At 33.1% G+C, this 25,208-nt stretch overlaps 2 protein-coding genes across 3 annotated transcripts in view; one reads left to right on the forward strand and one right to left on the reverse strand.

Moving 5' to 3' along the window:
• The window catches only part of LOC133195827 (uncharacterized), a 44,393-nt gene extending 43,068 nt beyond the window's left edge, over positions 1–1,325 (forward strand). Inside the window, exon 9 of one of the 2 annotated variants that reach the window (XM_061331780.1) lies at positions 483–1,325. In XM_061331780.1, the coding sequence (XP_061187764.1) occupies positions 483–1,196 (714 nt within the window). In that variant the 3' untranslated portion in view covers positions 1,197–1,325. The remainder of the gene's footprint in view (positions 1–482) is intronic. The other variant, XM_061331781.1, reaches the window with a different exon arrangement.
• On the reverse strand, positions 1,230–24,232 carry LOC133195829 (proton myo-inositol cotransporter-like). The gene is made up of 9 exons (XM_061331783.1): positions 23,639–24,232; positions 12,866–13,028; positions 7,968–8,170; positions 7,711–7,822; positions 3,196–3,359; positions 2,855–2,969; positions 2,289–2,530; positions 2,050–2,202; positions 1,230–1,859 (listed from the first exon to the last, which is right to left on the reverse strand). The coding sequence occupies exons 1-9, from the start codon at positions 24,084–24,086 to the stop codon at positions 1,633–1,635; spliced, it is 1,827 nt and encodes a 608-aa protein (XP_061187767.1). The 5' UTR covers positions 24,087–24,232; the 3' UTR covers positions 1,230–1,632.
• Between the last annotated feature and the right edge of the window lie 976 nt (positions 24,233–25,208).

The following is a 25,208-nucleotide window of genomic DNA, read 5'->3' on the forward strand; positions in this document are numbered from 1 at the left end:
CATGCAATATTTAATATTTTATACTGAATATTTCATACATATAATAATTATGAGCAATAAATCCCACACAGTCAACATTTTTGACTTATATCCCATTAGGTCATATCACCCTTAGTCAATTAATGTTGACTGATGCTTTTAGTTCTACAATGCTGAAAGGCGGGTTTCCTCATTGAGAGGGTTATAGTGTAAAACTTTGTTTCTCGACGAATTAGTTTCAACTAATTACTTGAAAGTATAATATTTAAGATTATATCACATCACTAAATCCCAAAACAAAATGGCCAGAAGGGTTTTTTTTATAGTGTTGCTTTATTTCTCGGATTACGAACTGGGCCAGTGTAAAGTCAAAAAAATTTTAAGTTAAAGGTTCAGCTTTATTTTTTTTTATTATGTAATCATGCAAAGCTAATATAGTCTCACGTCTCGATGACGTAACGATTTAGAGGGGGAAATTCATATATCTTTTTTTTTAACCACAGATTGGTAAAATGGATGACTTCTTTGAGAGGAAATATGATGCTTTGATTGTGCTCAAAGCCGCAGCAGCCAAGCTTGAAAAATATGTTGAACATTACGAAGCAACTGACTTTGATGCAGACAATCACAAAGAAAATGATTTGTCAATATGTTCAAATCAAAATGAAACGCAGCATGCCAAAGAACAGTGTTCTCTACCTAAGCTTCAAACAAACGGAAAGGAACAGAACTCAGTAAAGCAGCCATCTGAAGATTTAGGTTCTTCAGTACAAAATACTACTGTTGTCAAGGAAGAGACAGGTAATGCACAAATTCACTGTTATAATAGTGAAATACAGAGGAATGCTAATTTATCAGACTCAGGAGAGATTGAAATAGCCTTAAGAACAGCTTCACAAATTACGAACAATACGGAATCGTGCAATCAAATGTCATCCTCTTGTACAAATGACAAAAAATGCAAATGTAGTGATTTATTTGTATTGCGATCTTCCAAAGAATCTCAGACGGAAATCTACGTCAGAAGCACTGGAATCGAGACTGACGTGATTAATGCCGTGTCCGTGGGGATACAATGTGATCTGCTTCTTGACGGCTGTGATTGTAAATTAGAGGCTCCAGAGAGTCAGGACAGTTTTCATAGCGTTGCATCTGATCTTCATTTCGAAAATACTAATCAAAATAATTATCATCTTCGATCCAGGAAAAAGATTTAAACATGAATATGAAAACAATTGATAAACCATACATAATAAAACAATAAATTGTTTAATATAAAAACAATTGCATCGTACTGTATTAGTGACTCTGTTTTCAATCCTTATATACTTATTAGATGAAATAAATATAATAAAAAATTCCATATAAAATATTAAATAAATGCATTTCTTGTTTTTCAGGTGCACCAATTTTGGGGATCGGATGGGGGTATTATTCATATTCCTGTATCACGTGATTTGTTTGAATTAATTTCCAGTTATGTCATTTATACTTTTGTCATATATGAACAGTGATAATATTTCATCTACACCATTGCAAAATTCCAATGATTTTTTTTTCTTTGCGATGCCTTGGGTCTTTCCTATCTCATCCATCAAGATATTGTATTTTCTTTATAACGGTTAATGCAGAAACAGAGCTGCTTGAACATTCTCAGTCTGGTGAATCAATTTCAGATTCCCTGCCGTCTCTATTTAGTCCACGTATGTGAACATACTGTATATTTTCCACATTATAGTCTACTTTGGGGCCTGTACCACACCAAGGCCTTGCAAACAAACCTTCTACTTCCTCAAGAGTTTTTCCTTTTGTTTCAGGTAGGAATAACACCAACACAATAAGGCCAATTAAGGCAAGTCCGCTGTACAGCCAAAATGTGCCTTGAGAAAAAAAAACTTGTGAATTAAGCGAAATTATAAAATTAAAAGTCATTTCCCTTAAAGCTGTTGATTAAAATAAAATACTTACAATTTTTAAAATCGTATAGTCTTACAAATTCAATAAGGTAATTTTCTTGAAAACTTCGTTATCAAGAATTTCACCTTGGTAGAATTCAAACTTGTTTCATACCAAACCGTGTGAGAGCTTGAGTTAAGCTTAAAAAGGACATAGACATGGCGAGGTTAACTGTCCAGTTTGTGAATGTAGACGCTGCATTCCCTGCGCTTCTAGCCCAGGACGGGTAGATTTCTGAATTGATTGTCCAAGGCATTGGTCCCATACCTAAAACATAATTTAATTACTTCATAATCAATAGATTTTAAAGGAACACATTGAAAACATATTTTACATTTGAAAGTCTTCTATACCTGGAGCAAAGAATATGAGGTAAGCAACCAGGCCTATCATTGGCATCCAGTAAAACTTTGTAGGACAATAGTCATAAGCCCAAGTGAGATCTCCTTGTAAGTGAGTATCGTTACATCGACCAGCCACGGCCTTAAAAGGCTCATCATAGTTTGCTCTCAAGCAGGTTCCATTTTCTGGTCCATTGTCCGAGTCAATATAGCAATAGCCACAGTTTAAGTCCCGCATACATGAATTACAGTCTCTGTGGAATATAAGGTCCACACATTTTAAATTATGTTTGTCCGGGTTTGTTTAGCATCTCACTGAGTAAAAAGATTTGAAAAATTGATATCATTATTAAGACGGTCAAATCCCGTATCAGAAAAATCAAATTATCATATAATTAAAGCAATCTTAAGATATAATATGTAGTCTCTGTTTTAATCAAGTAAACTGAAAACGATTTATGTGCATTCCTGTTAACCATTGCTCGAAGCGTCGTGATTAAATCAGTTCTCTAAAGCTTTGTTGCATTTTACTATAGATATATTATTCAAAGTCATGCATCTATTGGACATTAACTTACAAATATGTTTGACATTTCGAACTCGTTGCTGTCTGCTCTCTTAACGTAATAGGAGTCGTGTTCATTGCAGAGAGTTGGAACCCTATGGCTAACCAAGCCAGACTCACAATCGCTCCTAAAACAAAGTCGGTATGTGAAGTCTAGACAGCAACGCTACCTTACTAAAATCACTAATCTGATTAGATATATTTTACGTAGAGTGAGTATTCAAGAGATGTGCAGAATTTTGAATTGAAAACCTGCATGTTAAAGCTGGCCTGAAATCAAAAGTTCACTTTATCTACTGCTGTCCAATTGAAAGTCGTTATGAAAAATAAATTGTTTGTATTCCCATGTTAAACCTATGAGACTCCCAAGTGTCAATGCTCTTCTACCAATCCTCTCCACCAAAAATAATCCCAAGACCGTAAAGATGAAATTAACTGCTGCTGTAAAGGCTGACAACCAAATTGTGGTCTCGTCTCCCCGGACACCAGACATCCGTATTATTGTGGCACTGTAATACCTAAAGGAACAAATATCGGTAGTGTTATCCAGAGAAGTTTACAATGTAATTATAATTCGTTTATTTTAAAAGTAATTAATATGAAAAATATGCACTGGGTTTCATCATTTTATTTTTCGTAGAGTACCAATTTTTGCTGCTTTCATGGTTGAACCAGACCACAATATTAGGTAATTATTTACATAGAATAGGACGAGGTAGCTGTCTTGACATTTCCAGAAAATGTATTAAAGCTCAAAGAGCTGATGCTATAACCTGGCATGCGAAGTTGACCATATCTAAAGAACCCCTTGGCTATTTTTATCAAATTTGTCACAGAATATCCTTGGGCCAAGGGCTTTATTTATACTAATTATAGGAAGTGACCTTTAAACAAGGGGAGATAATCGGGGAAATATAAAAGTAAGTAGTGATTGCTAAAACATCTCATGAACCACTGGGCAAATTATCAACAAACTTACATACAAGGATGAGGATACATTGTAGATGAAAAAAAAATGTTTAAGGCATCACCCAAGGACAAAGAGCGTGGTCTCAGCATCACTTCAAATTTCATCTAAAATGATATTTTGTTAAAAACTCATTTTGCACACTATGAGGATTAGGATCATCAAATCATGTCATTTGATGCATCTTGAGAACTTATGTTACGTTGGCTCAAATTTAGGCCACAGTGACAATGATCATTGCCTGACGCCATGTGCGTCAGGCAGTATAAGGATTAATTTTTTCAAGATCCGAAACTAAGCGATCATTCTTAATGAACTAGATTTTCTGGAAGCTGATTTACACTGGAATTTGTTACCTGCATTTAAACAAATACAGTTTGCTGAAGAAATAATCGTACTGCTGATGCAAAATAATGATGTGTTTAATTCCTTCAGTTTTTTGGCATGTACATGTTTATTCTTTGCGATTCTTTGTATAGGCATGTCCGTGTAACATTTTTTCTGCGTTTCTAAACTACTGGATCAGTCCATTTGCCTTCTACAGAAGGGGTGACACAATTATTTTGCGCCAAATGTCACATGTAAATTATCTTCGCGCCTTTTTCTTGGATTGTTCTATTGAATGGGTGTGATAACTTCTATGGAAATAAATAACGTTTATTCTTTTAACCTGATTCTTAAGCTTCAGATTTTTTATTAACAGTAAATTTTATCTCATTTTTAAAAGAACACATTGTATATGGGCAGGCAACACTAAACCAATGGATTTGCTGATTATTCTTACTATTTATCCCATAAGTGAACTAGTCCAATCATAAGCAAACTCCCTCGACCTAGTAAATGGGACATCCCTTCTTGATTCAGTCTGTTTCCCACCTTTACTTTCAATATTACATTTATTAATGATGTACGTTACAAGGTTAGGTTTTTAAAAAAGCTTAGAAAGTCAGCCAGTAGCATATTATTTCATGCTTTGTGATGAACAAGGATAGTGACTATAGTAGGTCAGTACCCATAGAGGAATGGGCATAACTCCCGTAAGGTTCTAAGCAAAGAATCGGCAAAATGAAGAAGACATCATGACCTGTACTAGTTTTCATTTCATATAAAAGCACGTTATTATAATTATGAGAAAGGTCCTGAAATCGATTGAAAAGAAAAACTAAACAATTTTAAAACTGCACATAAAGATGTATTTTTAAACTCATTTATAATACATGTATATGGGAAGACCATCAGCGCGTGAGTTTCGTCCGGGGGGGGGGGGGGGGTGTTATTAGTATATTGTTTTGCTCTATCTATAAAGTGTATAGTCCATTTACTTTGAGTTCTATAGAGCAGCATTGAAGCATTTTTGTCTCAAACACTTCAAGAAAAGGCAGTTAAAACTGTTCATAATTTACTTCGACGTCGAGAACGACGGAAAACAGACCAGTCTATAAAAAGAGGCCGTCTCATCAATCTATCACTGACCAGAGAAGTGTGCCCTCTAGTAAGAGAGTACATGTAATATGAATTTCTTTAGAATCATCTAACTATTTTCCCCAAAATTATAATCTACGCTATCGCACTTAGAGTTTCATCCCAACGTAACTTGTCAGCTAGCCCGTGGGCTAACTAATAAATGATTGAATAGTGGCATGTCTTAGATATTCGTTAATCTGCAGTATTTGGTTATGAGATTTGAGAAAGTCAATTGTACATCTTGTGTAATGAAGTATCGCAACTATGTCGCTCCTTGATGACGGAAACGTTTAGCACCTCTCTTGCTTATACGTTCCATAGATATTGATTGATTAGTCAGGCAAGCTTTTTGAAAAGCTATTACTTGTTTGATGTCTATAATCATCAAAACTTGTCTGACAGTTAATGCTCTATTGAGTGGGTCAACCAAACAAGTATATCACCTTGACTACTTTCTGAATTTTAGGGCTAATCCTTTTCAAAACATATTGGTTTTTTATTTCTGATTATGAGAGGTTTAAAATCATGAAACCTTGTAAATTGATGCATTTTGGAACATACTGATAAGTAGGTCACAATTACCTACAATTTTAATTTTGCAGGTATTCATTTTCATTGTTTTAGAAGTATATTTTGGACATTGTGAAGTCTAAGATCATGAAACCGTTTCTGTTGATGCATCTTTGGTCCTCGGAGTGCGTCAACCAAAAAGTAGGTCATAGTGACCTACTTCGGAATTTCATGGCTATATTTAAATATTTCAGATGCCAAGTGTGAGTTGATGCATTTTGGGTCCTCGGAATGTGTCAACTATAAATTAGGCCACCGTGACCTACTTTTGGAATTTATGGCTATTTCTAAATAGGCTATATCTAAATATTTATCATTCGAATGATTTGAGGCTTAGAATCATCAAACTTTGTCAGTTGATGCATCTTCGGTCCTCGGAGTGTGTTAATCAGAAAGTAAGCCATTGTTACCTGTTTTTAGCTCACCTTAGCTGAAGGCTCAAGTGAGCTTTTCTGATTGAAATTTGTCTGTCGTTGTAAACTTTTCACATTTTCATCTTCTTCTCAAGAACCAATGGGCCAATTTCAACCAAACTTGCCACAAAGTATCCTTGGGTAAAGGGGATTTAAGTTTTTTCAAATGAAGGGCCACTCCTTCTTCAAAGGGGAGATAATTATGAATTAGTGAAAAATTAATGGCATTTAAAAATCTTCTTCTCAAGAATCACTGTGCTTGAAAATATGGAAGCATCTTCAGGTAGTGTAGATTCAAATTTGTTCAAATCATGACCCCCGGGGCTAGGGTGGGGCCATAATGGGCGATCAAAGTTTTACAATGAAATGAATAGAAAAAAGCTTTAAAAATCTTATTCTCAAGAACAGCAAAGCCATGATTAGTCATATTTATATGGAAGCATCCTCAGATAGTGTACATTCAAGTTTGTTCAAATCATGACCCCCGGGGGTAGGGTGGGGCCACAATGGGCAATCAAAGTTTTACATAGGAATACATAGGAAAACTCTTTAAAAATCTTCTTCTGAAGAACAGCAAAGCTATGATATATGGAAGCATCCTCAGGTAGTGTACATTTAAGTCCGTTCAAATCATGACCCCTGGGGCTAGGGTGGGGCCACAATGGGCGATCAAAATTTTACACAGGAATACAGAGGAAAAATCTTTAAAAATCTTCTTCTCAAGAACAGCAAAGCCATGATTGGTCAAACTTAAATGGAAGCATCCTCAGGTAATGTAGATTCAAATTTGTTCAATTCATGACCCCTCCCCCCAGGAGAATAGAGGGGCCATAACAGGGGATCATAGTTATACAAAGGAATACAAAGGATATATCAGTAAAAATGTTGATCCAAAGTAGGTCACTTTCTTCTTAAGAACAGCAAAGCCATTATTTGTCATATTAATTCAAAAGCATGCCTATGAAGTATAGATTCAAGTTAGTTCAAATCACCCCCCCCCCCCCCCACTTTTATGTTTAAACTTTTCGAACTTTCAAGACTGAACTTGATTTCTGCTTTTTCATAGCCACATTGCTAAGGTGAGCAATGTGGCCCCTGGGCCTCATCTTTGGAATTTCAAGATTTTATCTATAATAGCTAGATAATAAAACGCCTAGAACAGAAGTTCCAGGTTTTACAATTTATCCGAAAACCGATTCTAGGTCCATTGGCCTCTTGTTTATAAAACCCATGAAATTTGATCCCACGAGAATTAATGAAACCACAGTATATCGCTGTGTAATCATATCAATTTATTATCGTAAACAAATGTTTTAAAAATAATTTGTTTTAACATTTCATCTGAGTTATATGAAGTTTTTACTTCGTACATTTTTTTGAAATGTAAATTAGGGTGAGATACGGATATGCAAATAGTAATGAAGTTTTGTGATAAAGTAAGAAAAGCACACTTACATAACACTATTAATTCCCGAAAGCTGCTGGAAGAGTTGAAGGCTACATCCAACAAATAGGGCTCGTCTTACCGCCGGTGTCCGGAGCATTTTTATAAACACGGGTGTTGTGGCTGTTGATTAGAGTTCTTCATACAATTTTTTTTTTATATTTGGTGGTCATCGTTGCTTTGAAATTAATGTAATTTGAATATTATATAAAAGCAATTTCATTTTAAGTTTTATAAGGTGTGACAACTTGTAATTTACACTACTTACACTCCCCATCTTGTGCTTCTAGATAGCTGTTTTTGATACTTTCAAATTCTTCGTCAATGTCAAAGTGACCCCTCATTGTCTGCAGTACACGGCGTGCATATTCCTCTCTTTCATTAATAATGAGCCAACGGGGACTTTCCGGCATGAAGACAAATCCCAAAAACTGAACAAAAGACGGGATGCCTGCTAATCCAAGCATGTATCTAAAAAGTCGAGTTATAGTTTGGTTAATGTTGATATGGTATACAAGGTATTAACTGTAATTGTGTGAAACATATGCGAATTTATAATCACATTTATTTAATTAAATCATGTATTATGGTAATAAAAATACTCGATAGAAGATTTAACACAGTTATGATCTAAACATTTCTGATTTCATTTAATGAAAAATTAATTGGGTGCTTTGCTATCCTAATACAATATTTAAAGATATACACGCTATAACTTGCGTCAGTTAAAAATGAAGTAAAACTTTGTGGAAAGTAATTATTTTTTATTACACATCATGTTTCTCAAATCATTTAATCATTTTGTTTTACATAAAAATTCGCGTTTATATAGCGTGTATATACAAGTAGTAGATGTATCCATGTGGTATCGGAGTGTAAAAGACATAGGCTGTTTCGATCGTAACTGATTTTTATTCATTTCTGATTTCACACTAGCATTAAGCAAGCAATATTTTTTGACCTAGAATGTTAGTTACTCAATCAATTGATATATAATTGCTATCTTTCTTGCAATTCGTCGTTGTGTAGTCCGTCGATCACTTCGGCTTCTTCCCTGCGAAATAAACAATTCTAACCAATAGTATTTAATGGAAAAGAGGGAATTTCCTGGTGTTTGTTTCTCTGGGTCCTGAATACTGATCCGATCTTCTCTTCTTTACCCCTGGAAATCTAGTAGTTAAACGGTTGGCATCCTTATGTAGTAGTGATATATGTATAAATTACACAGTATAACAGTAGTTTTCAACATTGATCAACGGGTGTTGGACAGAAGTAGAAAAAGAGAAATTAAAAAACATATACAGGAGTATAATTAATTTTGTTTGAAGATAAAATTTCCCCTCTTCCTAAAACATTATGATAATCAATGAACCATTTCCCAAAGTTGTGAAATTTATAGTGCCTCAGTACAGCGTTCACATCCAAGGATGGTCTAGGTCATGTCAAAAACAAAAGCATGCTTATAATTTTTACGATCATTACGATTGCCACGACTGACCTAAAAATCTTATCTATACTTATAAATTAATAAATTTTGCAAATAAACTCCGAAACGGGTGCACCAGAGTTCTTAATTACTCCTTTAACAATACACTGTATACAAGATGATGTCCGTAAACTATATTTAGATTTCACTCCCATAGTAAGTATCGTACATTAATCAAAAGTCTACTTTCATTCTCTATAAACAGCCTTGAAATAGGAAATAAATTTAAGTTTACTTAAAATTTTTTATTGTAATCAATAAGTGTCCTCCTTGAATGTTCAAGTCTGAAATATTGTATAGTGATGTACTATAATTTTCTGTTAAGTCTAAGTTGTAATTACTGGAAACTTGGATTATCTCCCTGTACAAAATTGGTTTATTTCTCATATTTATATTTTGTGTCTGCTAAAATTATATGCCATTGTTAATTTTTATTTATTTATTTATTTAATAATACTTTTGAGAATTTCAAACAAATTATTAAACGTCACAAAGGTGGCAACACACGACAAACTGTTTTACAGACTTTTTATTCATTTAAGGAGGATAAGATATGGTGTTCTAGTGATGACAGGATTATGGAAAGAAATAAGCAATTTAATGTGTAACTGGGCTATCAAAATACTTATTGCATTAATATAAAAACGTGAGTACGGTGGCGTTTCCGGTTGGCGGATCTAAGTTTACTGGCAATTTTTAATGAAACTGACAACAAGCAATCGTTTATTTATTTCATAAAACGTCATCACTGAAATATTAAATCAAAACTTGATTTAAATGATATAAAAGAAATATGTTGTAATAATCGATTAAAAAGGGAAATGTGCAAATTATTTTCATCATTCACCGATCTTAATATTGACGGAAGCTTTTAGAACATCATATAGCATCGAGTCCGATGTTAAAAAGAAAAAAAAACGAGGCGATTACAGCTGCATGAACATAAAAAAAAAGCTTTTGTGTGAATGGTCATTGAAATAATGGTAAATCATTGATAATACTATAAGTTGTGAATATGTTTATATATTATATATATATATATATATATATATATATATATATATATATATATATATATATATATATATATATATATATATATATATCGAAAGACTTTTACTTATATGTAGTAGGTTTTCCTAATAAATTTATCGGTAACTGAGAGCATCGTGGCAACGAACCCGAAGTACAATTTGTACTTCGTAATAAACTTGCTTACATGAACAGAGAAAATTAATAAATAAAGTATTGTTCAAATACAACTAAAGCTGTAAAATTTTGTGCTTCAATCAATACATTTTTTTTTTCTAAATACAGTCTTTTGTATCAAATACTCGGCCTATTAATAGAGCGTTTTAAAAGCTTTTTTTTTTTTTTTTTTTTTTTTACACAGTTACATGTACTTGGGTCTTGGTTTATACATATGTATGTACCTTATTGATATGTAAAAAAAAAAAAGTAAAGTCGTTTTTTACATATCAATAAGGTACTTACATATTTATAAATCAAGACCCAAGTACCTGTGAATTTTTAAACACCCCCCCCCCCCCCCCAAATGTGCATATTAGCTTATTTTGCTGCTTTTATCCTAGACGGAAATGAATTAAGAGCATCTGAAGTACAATATCCATAACATAGTATTATAGGTTTCAAAATAAACGTCAATTAATGAAATTGTTATTTTTCAAGCTTTTCCAAAAAATGGTTGGGGTGAAGACGTACATCTACTTCTTGCGGGATTTTGAACAAAGTATTTCTTCTTGCTATAAGCCTGTAGGCTGTCAGTAGAAACTACAATATATTCTCTGTCGGTAGTGGTTTAATTTCAATCCCTGAGATTGCGCGTGATTTCAGTAAGATTTGATAGGGTCACCTTGATTACTCGATTAAGACCACGATTTCAATCGTAACATGAAAGTGGGAACAAAGTTGTCAGGCCCCATGGTTATGCTTAGTCATAGATTGAAAGTACACTAAAAAATCTTCATTACTCTTGGACAGCACAGGATGCTGGTTGCCCCATCCCCCACCACCACCACTTTTTGATGTTGTAAGGTCGAGCACTGGTGAATTCCAGGATTTGGACAATAAATTATCTTTTTTTTTTCTTGTCAGATAATTTTGGAAAGATGCCCCCTCCCACTTTTGCTCAGTTTAGGTTTTTTTCTTCTTCTTCTTTTGCTTGTCAGATTTTTTGGGAAGATCCCCCCCCCCCCTATTTTTGAAACTGTTGCTACGGGCCTGCTGCAGGCAAATTGTTTGCATGCTAATAATGAGCAGATATCTTCTTACAAAAAATATATAATTCATGTAATTCATGTCTCCCGGGTCTAGGGATCATGTTCGAGGGTGAGGCTAAGTTGGTCTGTTATTGATATTTGTTATATGATGTACTTGTCTTCTTTACACTTGAACGTTTAGAAAACAGGCTTCATAAATATGATAATGAATATAGAGTCCTCAATATACTGTAATTTTTTTTGTCACAGAGACTAGGGATCCAGGTTAAGTAGGGATTCTTCTCATATTTACTGTATTTAAACATGCATGAAATTTCCACAGTTGAGGAAGGGATCACTAAGTGATGGTATAAATTAACTTTCACCATTTTATTTTAGGAGCAAGGTCAGGTCAAGGTCATTATCTTTTTCTTTGATATTAAGAATAAAAAAAAATTACTGTCGCTAATCATGTGACGCCTACTTCCATTTAAAAAGATTATATGTTTTTTTTTTTTTGCATGAAAAGAAATTACCATATAAGGTTTATCAGATGATGCTACCAAATTAAGATGAATACTTAAACTAGATATTGGATTACCCCAATTTCCTTTAATTTTCTTAAACTTTTAGGGAATGTGCTATTTTTATATGCTTTATACGTATATTTAAATTTTTCTTATTTTCACATATGGTGAAGTAGCCATATAAAGATATAAAATGATAATGACACAAAAAGTTTTAGTAAGAAAAAAAAAACACCAAAAAAACAAATTTTAAAAAACTTTTGACTAATTTTAATTTTGCTCAAATCTATTCTTCGATCGGAAACTTTCAAAAGCAAACAAGATTGTAGTTTGTTTATAAAATCATATTTATTTCATATATTTTAAAACTTAAGTCCATATTTATTAATTTTAGTCACTTCAAAAATTTCTTTTAGTCTTTGATTGTTTCAAAATTTTAACTAAATTCATTGTTCTGTAGTAATTTTAAGGAGCAGAGAAGGAGATATTTTCATACGCCGCAGTTCCGCGAAAAATAAAATCCCTGCTAGATTTTAAAATCAGTTTAGCATTTCTATTCATAGTTGTACAATTATGAGAAGGAAAGAAAAATATGATCTTTTAAATCCCTTACGTCTAAATACAATGTATGTTAAACATATAAGCAAACGTAAGCGAATGTTTCATTTTGTCAAAAACCAGACAAAAATCCCTCCTTAAGTTGGGACTTAATTTGTCATAGCCTGAGAAACTCATGACTCAGGTGACCTTTAAGCCCATGGGCCTTTTGTAAGTCCAGAATTATTGTTCATCAAAATCTAGACTTCCAGCTTGGATATTTCACTTAACCACAAGTATACTGGATCTGAATTGAAATTGACACCTTACATGTGTAACAATTCAAATGACTGTATTAGTATGTTTCCAAAATCTTGAATGGCCAACAAGATCATACCTCCATCCCACGTCATACTGGCACCATCCAAAAATGCCATCTACTACACTAGCAACAAACTGGCCACACGCTACCATAGCGATATTCGTGGAAACCAAGCGACCACGTTCATTAGCGGGAGAACATTCCGCGAGGTACATGGGAATTGTGGTAGAAGTCAAACCTAATAACAAACAATAAGAAGGTGAAGAAAAGGCTAATTCTACATGAAATACCATGATTACATATTCCATTTTTTGTAAAATTTTACATTCATTTCATCTTCACATTACATTTTATTAATTAAAGTACTATGTTTGTTTTAAAGTTTTCCCTTTTGATAGGCTTTTATTGTTTCCCCTTTGAAGATCTTACTTTAAATCATTTTTCCACTGAAATTTCAAGTTAAAGCGCTGCCATTCTTTAAGAGCGTTGCCCTTACTAGATAGTATATATTTACCTCCGTAGAGTTAATTCATTTATAGTTGGTATCGAATACTACACACAGGTGAAATACCAATATAATAATGTTTATCGTATAAAAAGCAATATGTTTATCGTACATGTATGTTTAGTGAAATTGTGTGTTTAAAGCGCGAAATCATGGCCTTAGGGACAACCCCCCCCCCCCCCAATAATATATAGAATACTTTAGAAAACACGTTTGTGCATCCTTCGATAATAATATCTGATTTTTTGGTAGTGCCCCCCAAACTGTAAATGTTTGAAATACTTGGTTGTGCCTCCCCCCTGAAATTGCGTCGGGACTGGAAATTATAGCAGTAATGCTTATCATATACTTGAAATATTGAACACACACTGAAATACTCGTATATGAGGCATATTTAAATATTTAACGCTTTAAAACGTAATTCAACGAATATATTGTTTGTTTGAAAATGTATGTTGAAGAAACGTTGCTATTTTACCTATGTATTCCCTTTCACTCCATTTTCTTATGGGGCAATTTTAAATGCTTTTATTCTTAAAGAGCAATATTTAAGGGGGGATTTATGATTTTCAGAAATTATTGGTTCGTATATTTTTTCTTCAATGAGAATCACTTCTGCAGCATCTGCATTTTTTAAAAAAAAGGCTTTTTGCATTATCGGATTTCAAAACAGTTGAGAACATTTAGGAATTTATTTCAACATTAGATAATGATTTTGTACATGAATTTGCCTGTATAATGGATCTTTCCTGCCAAATGAAGAGAAAAACATAGTGAACGATCGATTTTCATTTTTGTTTTTACAGAATATTTTACAAAATTGTTTTCCCTCTGTAAATTACTTTCGTGTATCAACTGAATTTACCTCAAAGACTCTAAAGGATTGTTCCTCTCAAAAAATTCTTCTCGTTTGCTTTGATAAAAATGTTTCACTTAAACTTAATTTGAAGTTATGCACAGAATAATTCATTTTCTACGTTTAAACAAAAATAAGACTCAAGCTTTTTCGACAAATTAAAAAAAAATTCAGAGTGGGTTTAATATACGTATCACTTAAAAAATGAATATACGTATTTAATTTTTTTTTTTTTCATTTTTCAAAAGACAACATAATTGTTTTATTTGCAAATCACAAGCTTGAGGGTTTTAAATTCACTGTCAATAAATGCAAAGTAGCATTATATGAATATCTAATAAAATAAGAAATGCCAGTAAGCAATTTCAGTTTTTTAAATTAAAAAAAAGTATAAAAATAACTTAGTTTAAGTATGTTGTGATATGAACTCCAGAAAAATGAAAGCAATGTATAATTATGTTTATTTTTGTTAAAATTCACAACTAATGAATTTTTTATTTTATAAATAAATAAAAGTATATTTCAAATATTATTTATCCACATGATATGCTATCCGATATAAGCATTGAATATACTGTGCATCTGTTTATATTTTATGATTCATATTTTAAATTATCTCACTAAAACACAGTCAGTAAATACATGTAAAAAGTATTGAAAAATTCAGTAAATACATGTATTTTCTATCTGAAAACAGTAAATACATGTATTTCCTAAGGAGAATAGGAATTTCATGTATTTCCTGACCGGTTACTCGGATGGTTTTTCTACCCTTGCTCACGGTATATATTCAATAATAACTGTAATATATGTAACGTCGTTACAATTTCCATGTTTATCATTAAATTTCATATACCGGCCAATATCAAATGCAAATGCAGTAGTTGCACTTCATTTATTTATTCTAAATTACAAAAAGACAAACTAAAGCTTCTAAATGAATTTGTTCTATACCGTAATAGTTGGCAATTTTTGCGAGGTGTCCTAAATATAACGCTGCTTTAGTTTCATTTCCGTGTATGCTAATTTCACTTTACATATTTTACACCTTTCGGATTTAAATTCTTTTAAAATATTTCGGAATCTATGCTTTTGATGGTTGTGGAGGCATCTTGTTTAAAATTAATCCTGTACTGCGGACTAGTACAGTATAAGTGAGGTGTTTATAATTAACCCTGGTCTTTTACCGTACATTGTATACCCCTTGGCAACCAAAGCTTTTACAAATATATAAACAGTGAAAACTACGTGTTATCAAAACAGATCGGTCGTGTTTGTTAAACGCTAGATTCAATTTAAGTCTAAATAACGGTAAGTAAAATAATGGACGTTTTCATTTCTGAACAAAATAACATTTCTTTTCTACTTTTGTCTATGTATCCAAGTAACCGAGTAGCAGTTTTACTAACCGATACTCGCATCGTTCGACGATTTTACCGGTTAAACGGGTACTCGTTGACACACACACACCCTCACACACACACACACACAATTATATATATATATATATATATATATATATATATATATATATATATATATATATATATATATATATATATATATATATATATATATCTTGCGACTGGCAGTCAAAATTATGGCTTCATTTTGTCAGTAATTTTAACATTAAAGATTTGTCTTCCCTTTGTTTCAGTTTATGATGTAATGGTAAGTGTGTTTTCAGTTTAATGGTATGTAATTGTTACAAGGGATTTGAATATAAAGACAAAAATAACAAAACATGATTGATTAAGGACAAATTTTATCTCAATATTAATTCCCTTTAGCCAACTCTTGTAACATTCCATTATTTAACAAACATTTTTCTCTTCTTCTGAATAAATGCAATATATTGATTACAATTCACTACTTTTGGTTCAAAGTGCTTTGATTAAATATTGACATGAAAAGATTACGTTGTGGTGATATTTCCTGAGCTCTGCGATTACAATGTCTCCTGCAAACAGAAACATATGCTCGTCTATGATGAAGTACATTCGACTCTAGCAAACTCATTTACAATGATTGAATCTTATGTTAGAAGGAATTATTTCCCATGATTTTTTTTAAAAATATGTATTTAAATATTATGTGCATACATGTATGTAACATCTCTCTCTCTCTCTCTCTCTCTCTCTCTCTCTCTCTCTCTCTCTCTCTCTCTCCGGACCCTATGGAATCCGTCCAATCTCTCTGGTGTACTTTGGTGAAGTATATATTATATTATATTATATTATATTATATTATATTATATTATATTATATTATATTATATTATATTTTTTTTTTATTTTTTGTTCATAATTCTCGGTTAATTGTGTGAGTTTTTATCACACAGAGAGGACCTCTTTAGTAACAGATATTACAAACAGTAACATTGATGCCTGGATTGGTATATTTATTTTGTACCTATTTTGATTGTACATGTATAAGATGCAAATGTCAAATTTCTAAAATATTAAGAAATTGTAAACTTTCTTTCATGATCAAAATTCTACCTTTCTGCAATCATCCTTATAAATATATACATTTTTACTACTCTATAGGATTGTTTGTTTTTTTAGTGAAAGTTTGAATAAAAAATTATTTGGTTAAAATTTCATTTTACTAATATAAAAATGACTAAAGTTGTTATTTTCATGGTTCTTGAAAAAAAAAGTTTGTATCATCTGTCCTTAAGTGACGTTATTCATCGTTATCAATCCAATGGGAAAACTGTATTTGTCAATATTTCCTTATTAGAGGAAAAGTGCATGGTTATTTGTTTGTTTGATATCCCCTCGAGAAGTTTTTACTTTTGTCACAAAATTGAAGGATTTTTTTTTTCTACCAGAATCTACTGCAACACGGGACCAGTGTTTATAAATACGGTCTCATTCGAAAGACCGATAGTAGAAGAATAAACAGATGGATATTATACATGTATTTTACAGTATCCATGCAAATTAAATCAATCAAAAAATACACAAGAGTATTTCCTCTCTCGTTGGTATTTTCAATGTATTGTGATAGATATTTTCTTTTCAATTTTAAATGAAATCTTTTTGAACTTATGCACGACGTCAAGATCATGACGCATATTTAAAAACATCAATTTAGACAAAACAAATTCATTAAACTGAAAACCACAATTAACTAAAGTGTTCTTTTTCAATTACTTTTATTGTGTTTTTCCCAAAGAAACTAAGAAAAAATTGATTTGAAATTGCTTGCCAGACCATCATTTGTCTCACTGTCAATGGTAAACATATATTGTGCAATGCAAATTTTAGCAGTCAAATTATTGGCAAAGTCAATGTTAGATTCTGTAATGGCAACACAAGGAGCACCATTATTCCCTTTAAATCAGAGGCGTCAAAATGATAACATGTAGGCATGCCTAATTCTATGCAGTTTCTGGCATTAGATGTTTTTGCTGTTCAGCGTTTTTTTGCAGTACTTGCGTTACATCAGTGCATTCATTATTCATAGCCCTTCACAACTCAACTGATGAACATCTTTTGGAGATGTAGATCTCCGCCGAGATTGTTTTGGTGTAATATTTCCCAAGTGGATATAGGTTTCTCTAAATAGAAACATAATGAGGAACAGTATTTAACGATGATATTTCCTGTTCTCTGTCGATTTTTGACGGCCTAGCCTCTTTTGTAATTAGATCGTAGTCCTACATTAGATTTGTTAAGTCCTTTCCGAATTGCTGCTTGTAGCCCAACTCCGTGTTTCTTTTTCCACACTGGATTTGTTTTTGCTCTATTTTCTCATGAAGATCTGTTCATTTAGGAACATACACATATCATGTGAAATCAGTAAACATCTTAAAACAGCACCCATTGACGGTCCCAATATACTGATGTCTCCCTTCTCGCGCGAACAACTCAATACTGTGAGTGAGTTGTGTGAAGTAAATACATGTACTGAAGAGTAAATACTGAGAGTGGAGTAAATACGAGGGTGGAGTTAAGTAAATACTGAGAGCGAGTTGCGTGAAGTAAATACTGAGAGTGGAGTTGAGTTAATACTGTGAGTGAGTTTTGTTAAGTAAATACTGAGAGTGGAATATATACAAGGGTGGAGTTGAGTTAATACTGTGAGTGAGTTTTGTGAAGTAAATACTGAGAGTGGAGTAAATACGAGGGTGGAGTTGAGTAAATACTATGAGTAAGTTGCGTGAAGTAAATACTGAGAGTGGAGTAAATACGAGGGTGGAGTTTAGTAAATACTCATAGTGAGTTGTGTGAAGCAAATACTGAGAGTGGAGTAAATACGAAGGTGGAGTTGAGTTAATACTGATAGTGAGTTGTTGTGTGAAGCAGATACTGAGAGTGGAGTAGATATTTGTGTGGGGTAAATACTGAGAGTGGAGTAATTATCTGAGTTGAGTAAATTCTGAGAGTGGAGTAGATATTTGAGTGGAGTAAATACTGAGAGTGGAGTAGATATTTAAGTGGAGTAAATACTGAGAGTGGAGTAGATATCTGAGTGGAGTAAATACTGAGAGTGGGGTAGATATTTTAGTGGAGTAAATTCTGAGAGTGGATTGCAGCAAATAATGAGAGTGGAGTAAAAGTCTGTGAGTAGAATAAATACTAAAAATGGAGTAAATGCTGATAGTGGATTTAAGTCTCTGAGAAATAATGAGCGTGGGGAGAAAACTTAAGTTTTTACAATCGCAAATTGTACACATTTTTTTTTCAAAATTAAGTAATTAGAATAGTAAACTGGACAACGTTATAATTACAATGAAAAAAACCCACAATATAATAATAGAAATAGGGTAATCAAACTAACAAAATGCATAGAGACATATTAAAAATTAAAAAGATACTGCACAACATTATACACTGTAGTCACAATTTAAAAAAAGAGCAATTGGATTAGTAAACTACACACATGGTCACAATTATAAACTACAGCGTAATTGGGATAGTTAGGTGCACACATACATGTAGTCACAATTAAAAACTACAGAGTAATAAGAATAGCAAACTGCACACAAATGTATTCAAAATTATGATCTACAGAAACTGCACACCGTTATATCCACTATTTAAACTAGTGAGCAATAAGAATAGTTAGCTGCATACGGTTACATTAGAGAGTATTACCATATAAAAATATTTAATTACATATTGAATTTCCCAAAAAGAGGTTTAACTATTGCAGCGAAGAGTTGCATCGTCGTTTTGCTAAGTACTGAGTCATTTACATGGAGGATAATTCAATGTTTTGTGGATGAATATGGAATTTATTTCACGAGTGGGACAGGATTTTTTTTTTTTTTTTTTTTTTTTTTTTTTGATATTTTCACGAGTGCGAAGCACTCGTAAAAATATTAAAAAATCCTGTCACACTTTGCCTCAGATCTTTTCATAAAACATTGTCATAGGCTGTGACGTCATAGTTAAGTGGCTTAGACGTCATAGCTAAGCGATTGAGAGATTGAAAAAACGTTGTAAACATGGATTTTTATAAACATATTTGGAGAAACCTTGGCAATTTTATTCTCTGTCAGGATGGTTCATTTACTTTCTCTATCCTATGATAGGCAAGGGAGTTTAAAAAAAAAAAAAAAAAAAAAAAAAAAAAAAACACTCTTCGTGAAGGGAAGGAAAATCGAAAGTTTTGCCGCACTTCTGATATTCTCACACTGTGAAAATACCATTTTGACAGGCCTACCTTTTCATAATGTGTCAGAATATCAATTTAATTCAATAAATAAATTACAGTATTTTACTGTTGAAAATATAATAATGAATCCTATCACACAAAACAGGCTAGTTCTACCTATCACACGTGTAACAGGCTAGTTCTACCTATCACACACAACAGGCTAGTTTTACCTATCACACACAACAGGCTAGTTCTTCCTATCACACACAACAGGCTAGTATTACCTATCACACACAACAGGCTAGTATTACCTATCACACACAACAGGCTAGTTCTGCCTATCACACACAACAGGCTAGTTCTACCTATCTCAACAGGCTAGTTCTTCCTATCACACACAACAGGCTAGTTTTTCCTATCACACACAACAGGCTAGTTCTACCTATCACACACAACAGGCTAGTTCTATCTATCACACACAACAGGCTAGTATTACCTATCACACACAACAGGCTAGTTCTACCTATCACACACAACAGGCTAGTTCTATCTATCACACACAACAGGCTAGTTCTACCTATCACACAACAGGCTAGTTCTATCTATCACACACAACAGGCTAGTTCTACCTATCACACAACAGGCTAGTTCTACCTATCACACAACAGGCTAGTTCTGCCTATCACACACAACAGGCTAGTTCTACCTATCACACATGAAACAGGCGAGTTCTACCTATCATACACAACAGGCTTGTTCTGCCTATCACACACAACAGGCTAGTTCTACCTGGTACAACAGGCTAGTTCTACCTATCACACAACAGGCTAGTTCTACCTATCACACAACAGGCTAGTTCTACCTATCACACACAACAGGCTAGTTCTACCTATCACACACAACAGGCTAGTTCTACCTATCACACAACAGGCTAGTTCTACCTGGTACAACAGGCTAGTTCTACCTATCACACACAACAGACTAGTTTTATTTAGAGCATAGAATGACTGAAGAACATTTCCAAAAAGCAGTAGAAATAAGACAGACTAGATAAGGAGAAAAGTTCATGATTCACGATAACAGGTGGACATCAAACGAAAGGGGGTACACGTATAACTTGATATCAAATTTCCGCAGACATCTTAAAGGAAATTGAACAGGAAGACATCCCAATTTCCAACAGTAGTAAACACAAGATGAAAAGCTAGTGTTACTTCAAGGTAGTAAGATTAAAAATTGAAAAAGTGCAAAGTCATTCCTATACCTTATGCTCAACTAAAGATTAAAAAAAATCTCATAATGCACCAAGCAATATTTAAAACAATCTTTAATTAAAAAATCTAATGCATTTAACCTGGAAATGCAATATTATGTATTTTTCAATAACACACCTTAGTAATAGTATCCAATAAAAAAAATACCTATCAATAAATAAAACTGAATACAAGCTGACATAACCAACTACGTTGATGAAATCTTCATCTAAATATTTTAAGAAAAGCTTTCAGGAGAAAAACACAATTTGGAAAAAAGGTCAATCTATGTAATTCTATTCTAATCAAAATAGTTGTGTTGCTCTAAATCCTGCTCGATTGTGTTAGTCATTTTTTCCCTAGGATAAAAATCGAACTAGAACCAAATCGATTAGGAAGCTAGATTAATAAATTGGATTTTGCTGACGAAAATGGAAAAAAGACAAACGAATGACGTAGTTGTGATCGAAAAGCAAAATCTAAAGATTAACATAAATGAATTATAAAAAATGGCTATAAAACACACACCCCCTCACATACAATATATATATATATATATATATATATATATATATATATATATATATATATATATATATATATATATATATATATATATATATATATATATATATATATATATATATATATATATTATAAGCAAGAAACATTTTTCAAATTTATGTATCACTCTTTCGGCTTTGTCAAACCTAATGTGATATTTCTCACCGAAAGCACTTTAAAATTGCATCACGTGAGTAAATTCTATAAAAACGCTACTTATTTCTTTTTTTTATTTTTACTATCGTCTATTGACAGACCTAAGGATAAAGCCAGTAGCGGCAATGATCAAAATTCTGCGAGCACTGCCTCTTAAACGTTGATTAGACAACGACAAACGATTACAGGGACAGAAAAACAAATAAATATGGTAATGTCGGGAACCTTGTCTCCATAGCTCCTAGCATTTGACAATTAATGAAGACGGTGCCCCAATCATGGCGCATTTGCTCTGTTGGCAAGTTAAAACACTTCAACTTAATTCTGATGGTAAAAAAAACCTCCCTAAATATCGATGGATTGATTTTATCCTTCAAGAGTCATTAGGAAGTAGCATCGATGTGCGCGGCATTGCGTGCAAAATTTTTTCCTGTCTTATGTACTGTAACCTTCAGTCCTGGTCGTAACTAAATGCGAGTAACTTTAAAACCAGGCAGAAGATACGGGTATATCAGGAGTAAATCTTGATCCTAAGAACCCTAGCTTGCATATCGACAATTTAAAAGGATATATTCAGTATAATTATACTTCTGTAAACGAAGCTAAAAGCATAAAAAATAAAATAGAATAATAATAATATAACACACCATTTGAAACATTTAACACCAGCAACAGAAAGATGTTAGAGAAAATTAAATAAATTCGGATGGGCTGTCTTGAGTTATAGAGAGGTTTCCCAGCGATTCGGAAACCATTTGGGCCATTTTCATTCTCTTGATTAGCGGTTGCATTGAGCCAAGGGAAACTCAGCGATCCTTTCTTAAGGTGTTGATTGTGTTCCTGAAGGGACGTCATTAACGGAGGCAATCGATTACCCAACAAAAGTCATCAAATTAGGTTAAACCCTAATCTTATCATTTAAGAACATGATATTAAGACTCTACCACAACTGTAGAAGTGATAATTTACACTTGTCTTGTCCGTATTTCAACATGACGAACCCTGTACAACTCTCTGACGCACGTTATTAGTTTCATGAACGCATGAGATAGATCTATGAAGGACAGATACATAATTAAGCTTTTTTAAAAATCTTAAATGCATTAAATAGATGTTTGATACAATAATACGTTGAAGAGAATGGAAAAATATTCAATAACTTTGCGTTGATGTAATTATCATTGAATACTTCGTATTACCATGTGAGCGTTTATCACTGAATAGATACAGTTCGTCATATGACCACAACTTCATTGTGAAATCATATAAATAGAAAGAAATTTCATTGTGACGTCATAAATGATCGACGCCTTCAATTCATACCACAGAGTTTTAAAAGATAAAAACATTTTATGGTTTAAAATTAAAATTGTGTTGCATAAGTGTTTGCTATAAGTCAGCAAATATAAGGTGATATATTAAAAATTTACCGGTATATAGATACATGTATGAGTTGGTCCATAGATTGTTTATGAAATCAAGAAATAATATTAACAATTTAGTGAATCTAAATAGGAGGTGTAGGAGTACGGAATGCTCTTACTATTACTCTACAGAACTGTTTATTTTGAATAGGTATACATTTTCTTTTTACAAATAAAGAAACTGATGATGTAAATGTGAGACGGGATTGGAAAACATGCACATACGTTTCACGAAAATTTTGTGTTGGTATAACAGTTTTCATATACCAATTAAACATTGAATTAAGATTATACAGTTGAAACGTCTATGATCGTTTCTTGTTCTAAGATATAGGCCTATTTACATTCTCTAAAAGACCGTTTCATACCAGTCTCTGACTCAAAAATTCAAGAAGAAAGTTCTCTTTTATTCTACCGTATTTAAACTGATTCTAACCATATATCTGTAAAAAATCAATAAATGAAAATTCATACAAACCTATTCCAGCACCGACAACTATTCGTCCTGCTAAAAGCAAGTATTTATCGCCTGCAATCGCCATACAGAGGGCCCCCACTGTAAAAACCACACTGGCCGCCATGATCACCGGTCGCCTTCCGAGTCGGTCATTCAGAAAGCCTCCAATGGGGGCAAAAAGGGCTGCAGCAGCCACTGTGACGCTGACAATGTATTCCTGCCAAACTAGAGACAATTGGAACTCATCGCGGAGGACAATCATTGCACCAGAAATCACACCAGTGTCATATCCGAACAAAAATCCTCCGAGAGCAGAGAAAAAAGTCAGAACATAAACAAAACCGGGTGTTCTTTGTTGAGATGAGAGACTGTCAATTTTCAAACTTAGTTTTTCCTCCTCTAGGTCGCCATATAAACTTTGTGGTCTTCGAGCGCCGTTTGCTGTGGCACCATTCATTGTCCCCGACATTTCTCCCTGTTAAGATCACAGGTCAGCCAAGTACTCCCCCCGCACAACCTCAGCCTTTGTTGGTGTCTTCATGCATCTGAAGACCATTCTCTGATGTCATCACACTGAAGCTAGCTTGATCAACTATTGGAAAACCGAAGCGCTTGGATAAGAGATTTTGTCATCGATCGTTCCGCTGTCAACTAAAATTGGCCTCTTTGGGCAATGGATGCTACCTGGAAAGCTAACAGGTGAATCTTGATATCATTTATTGACAGATTTCACCATGTCGCCCTTAATATCATTTAATGAAGCTTATCTGGAGAAGAATCAATTAAATTCTACGTAATTAATAAAACGTAACATCAAACTATGGTTTCCGAGACTAAAGTACGCAAATCAATACGAAAATGAAGCGTAATTTCGCTCAAATCATTGCTGATACAATAATAACATTCCACACAATTTTTAAAGACCGCTTTTGTGCCAATGGACGAAAGAATCAACTGAATCCATTATAAATATACACAAATACTTGATGAATACAAGTCGTTTTATTATAATACCAATATTAATTCCTCTTTCACATAAAAGAGATAATATTTTGAAATTGATTTTTTTTTGTTATTCAGAAGCAGCTGCTTAAATTATAAACACAGTAAGTCTGTATCATAATTTTTTTTATATAAAATCAAAATGCCTTCACCATTTATGAAGAAATTATTAAAATGGGAACAGCGTCCCAGTGATTTTACACTACATGGAAACCTTTCATGCATGCAGATGAGGTCTTATAAACATTTCGAAAAGGAGGCAATGTTAGTGTGAGATAATGATGACAAAATACCAGTGGGAGTGAATTTGGAGTAAGTGCACTCCTGGAGTCGGTAAATATTCCAGTGGCCGTGGCCATTCTCTTTAAAACCTATAAAGCCATCAAGATTCCATTAATGTCAGTTTGTATAAGCTTATTGGGATTTCTTCAACAACCAAAACACACGCTATCAGACTACAGTGTCTAGCATGAAACACTCGTTCTCAGTGTCCAAGACTTAAGGGCAAATGATAGCAAAAAAAAAAAAAAAAAAAAATGGATACCTAGATTGGTTTATACTTTTGACCTATTTTGGTTGTAAATGATGC

This window comes from Saccostrea echinata, unplaced genomic scaffold (assembly GCF_033153115.1).
Source record: "Saccostrea echinata isolate AGI-Se365-2 ecotype Australia unplaced genomic scaffold, CSIRO_AGI_Sech_v1 ptg000029l, whole genome shotgun sequence".
Classification (NCBI taxonomy): domain Eukaryota; kingdom Metazoa; phylum Mollusca; class Bivalvia; order Ostreida; family Ostreidae; genus Saccostrea; species Saccostrea echinata.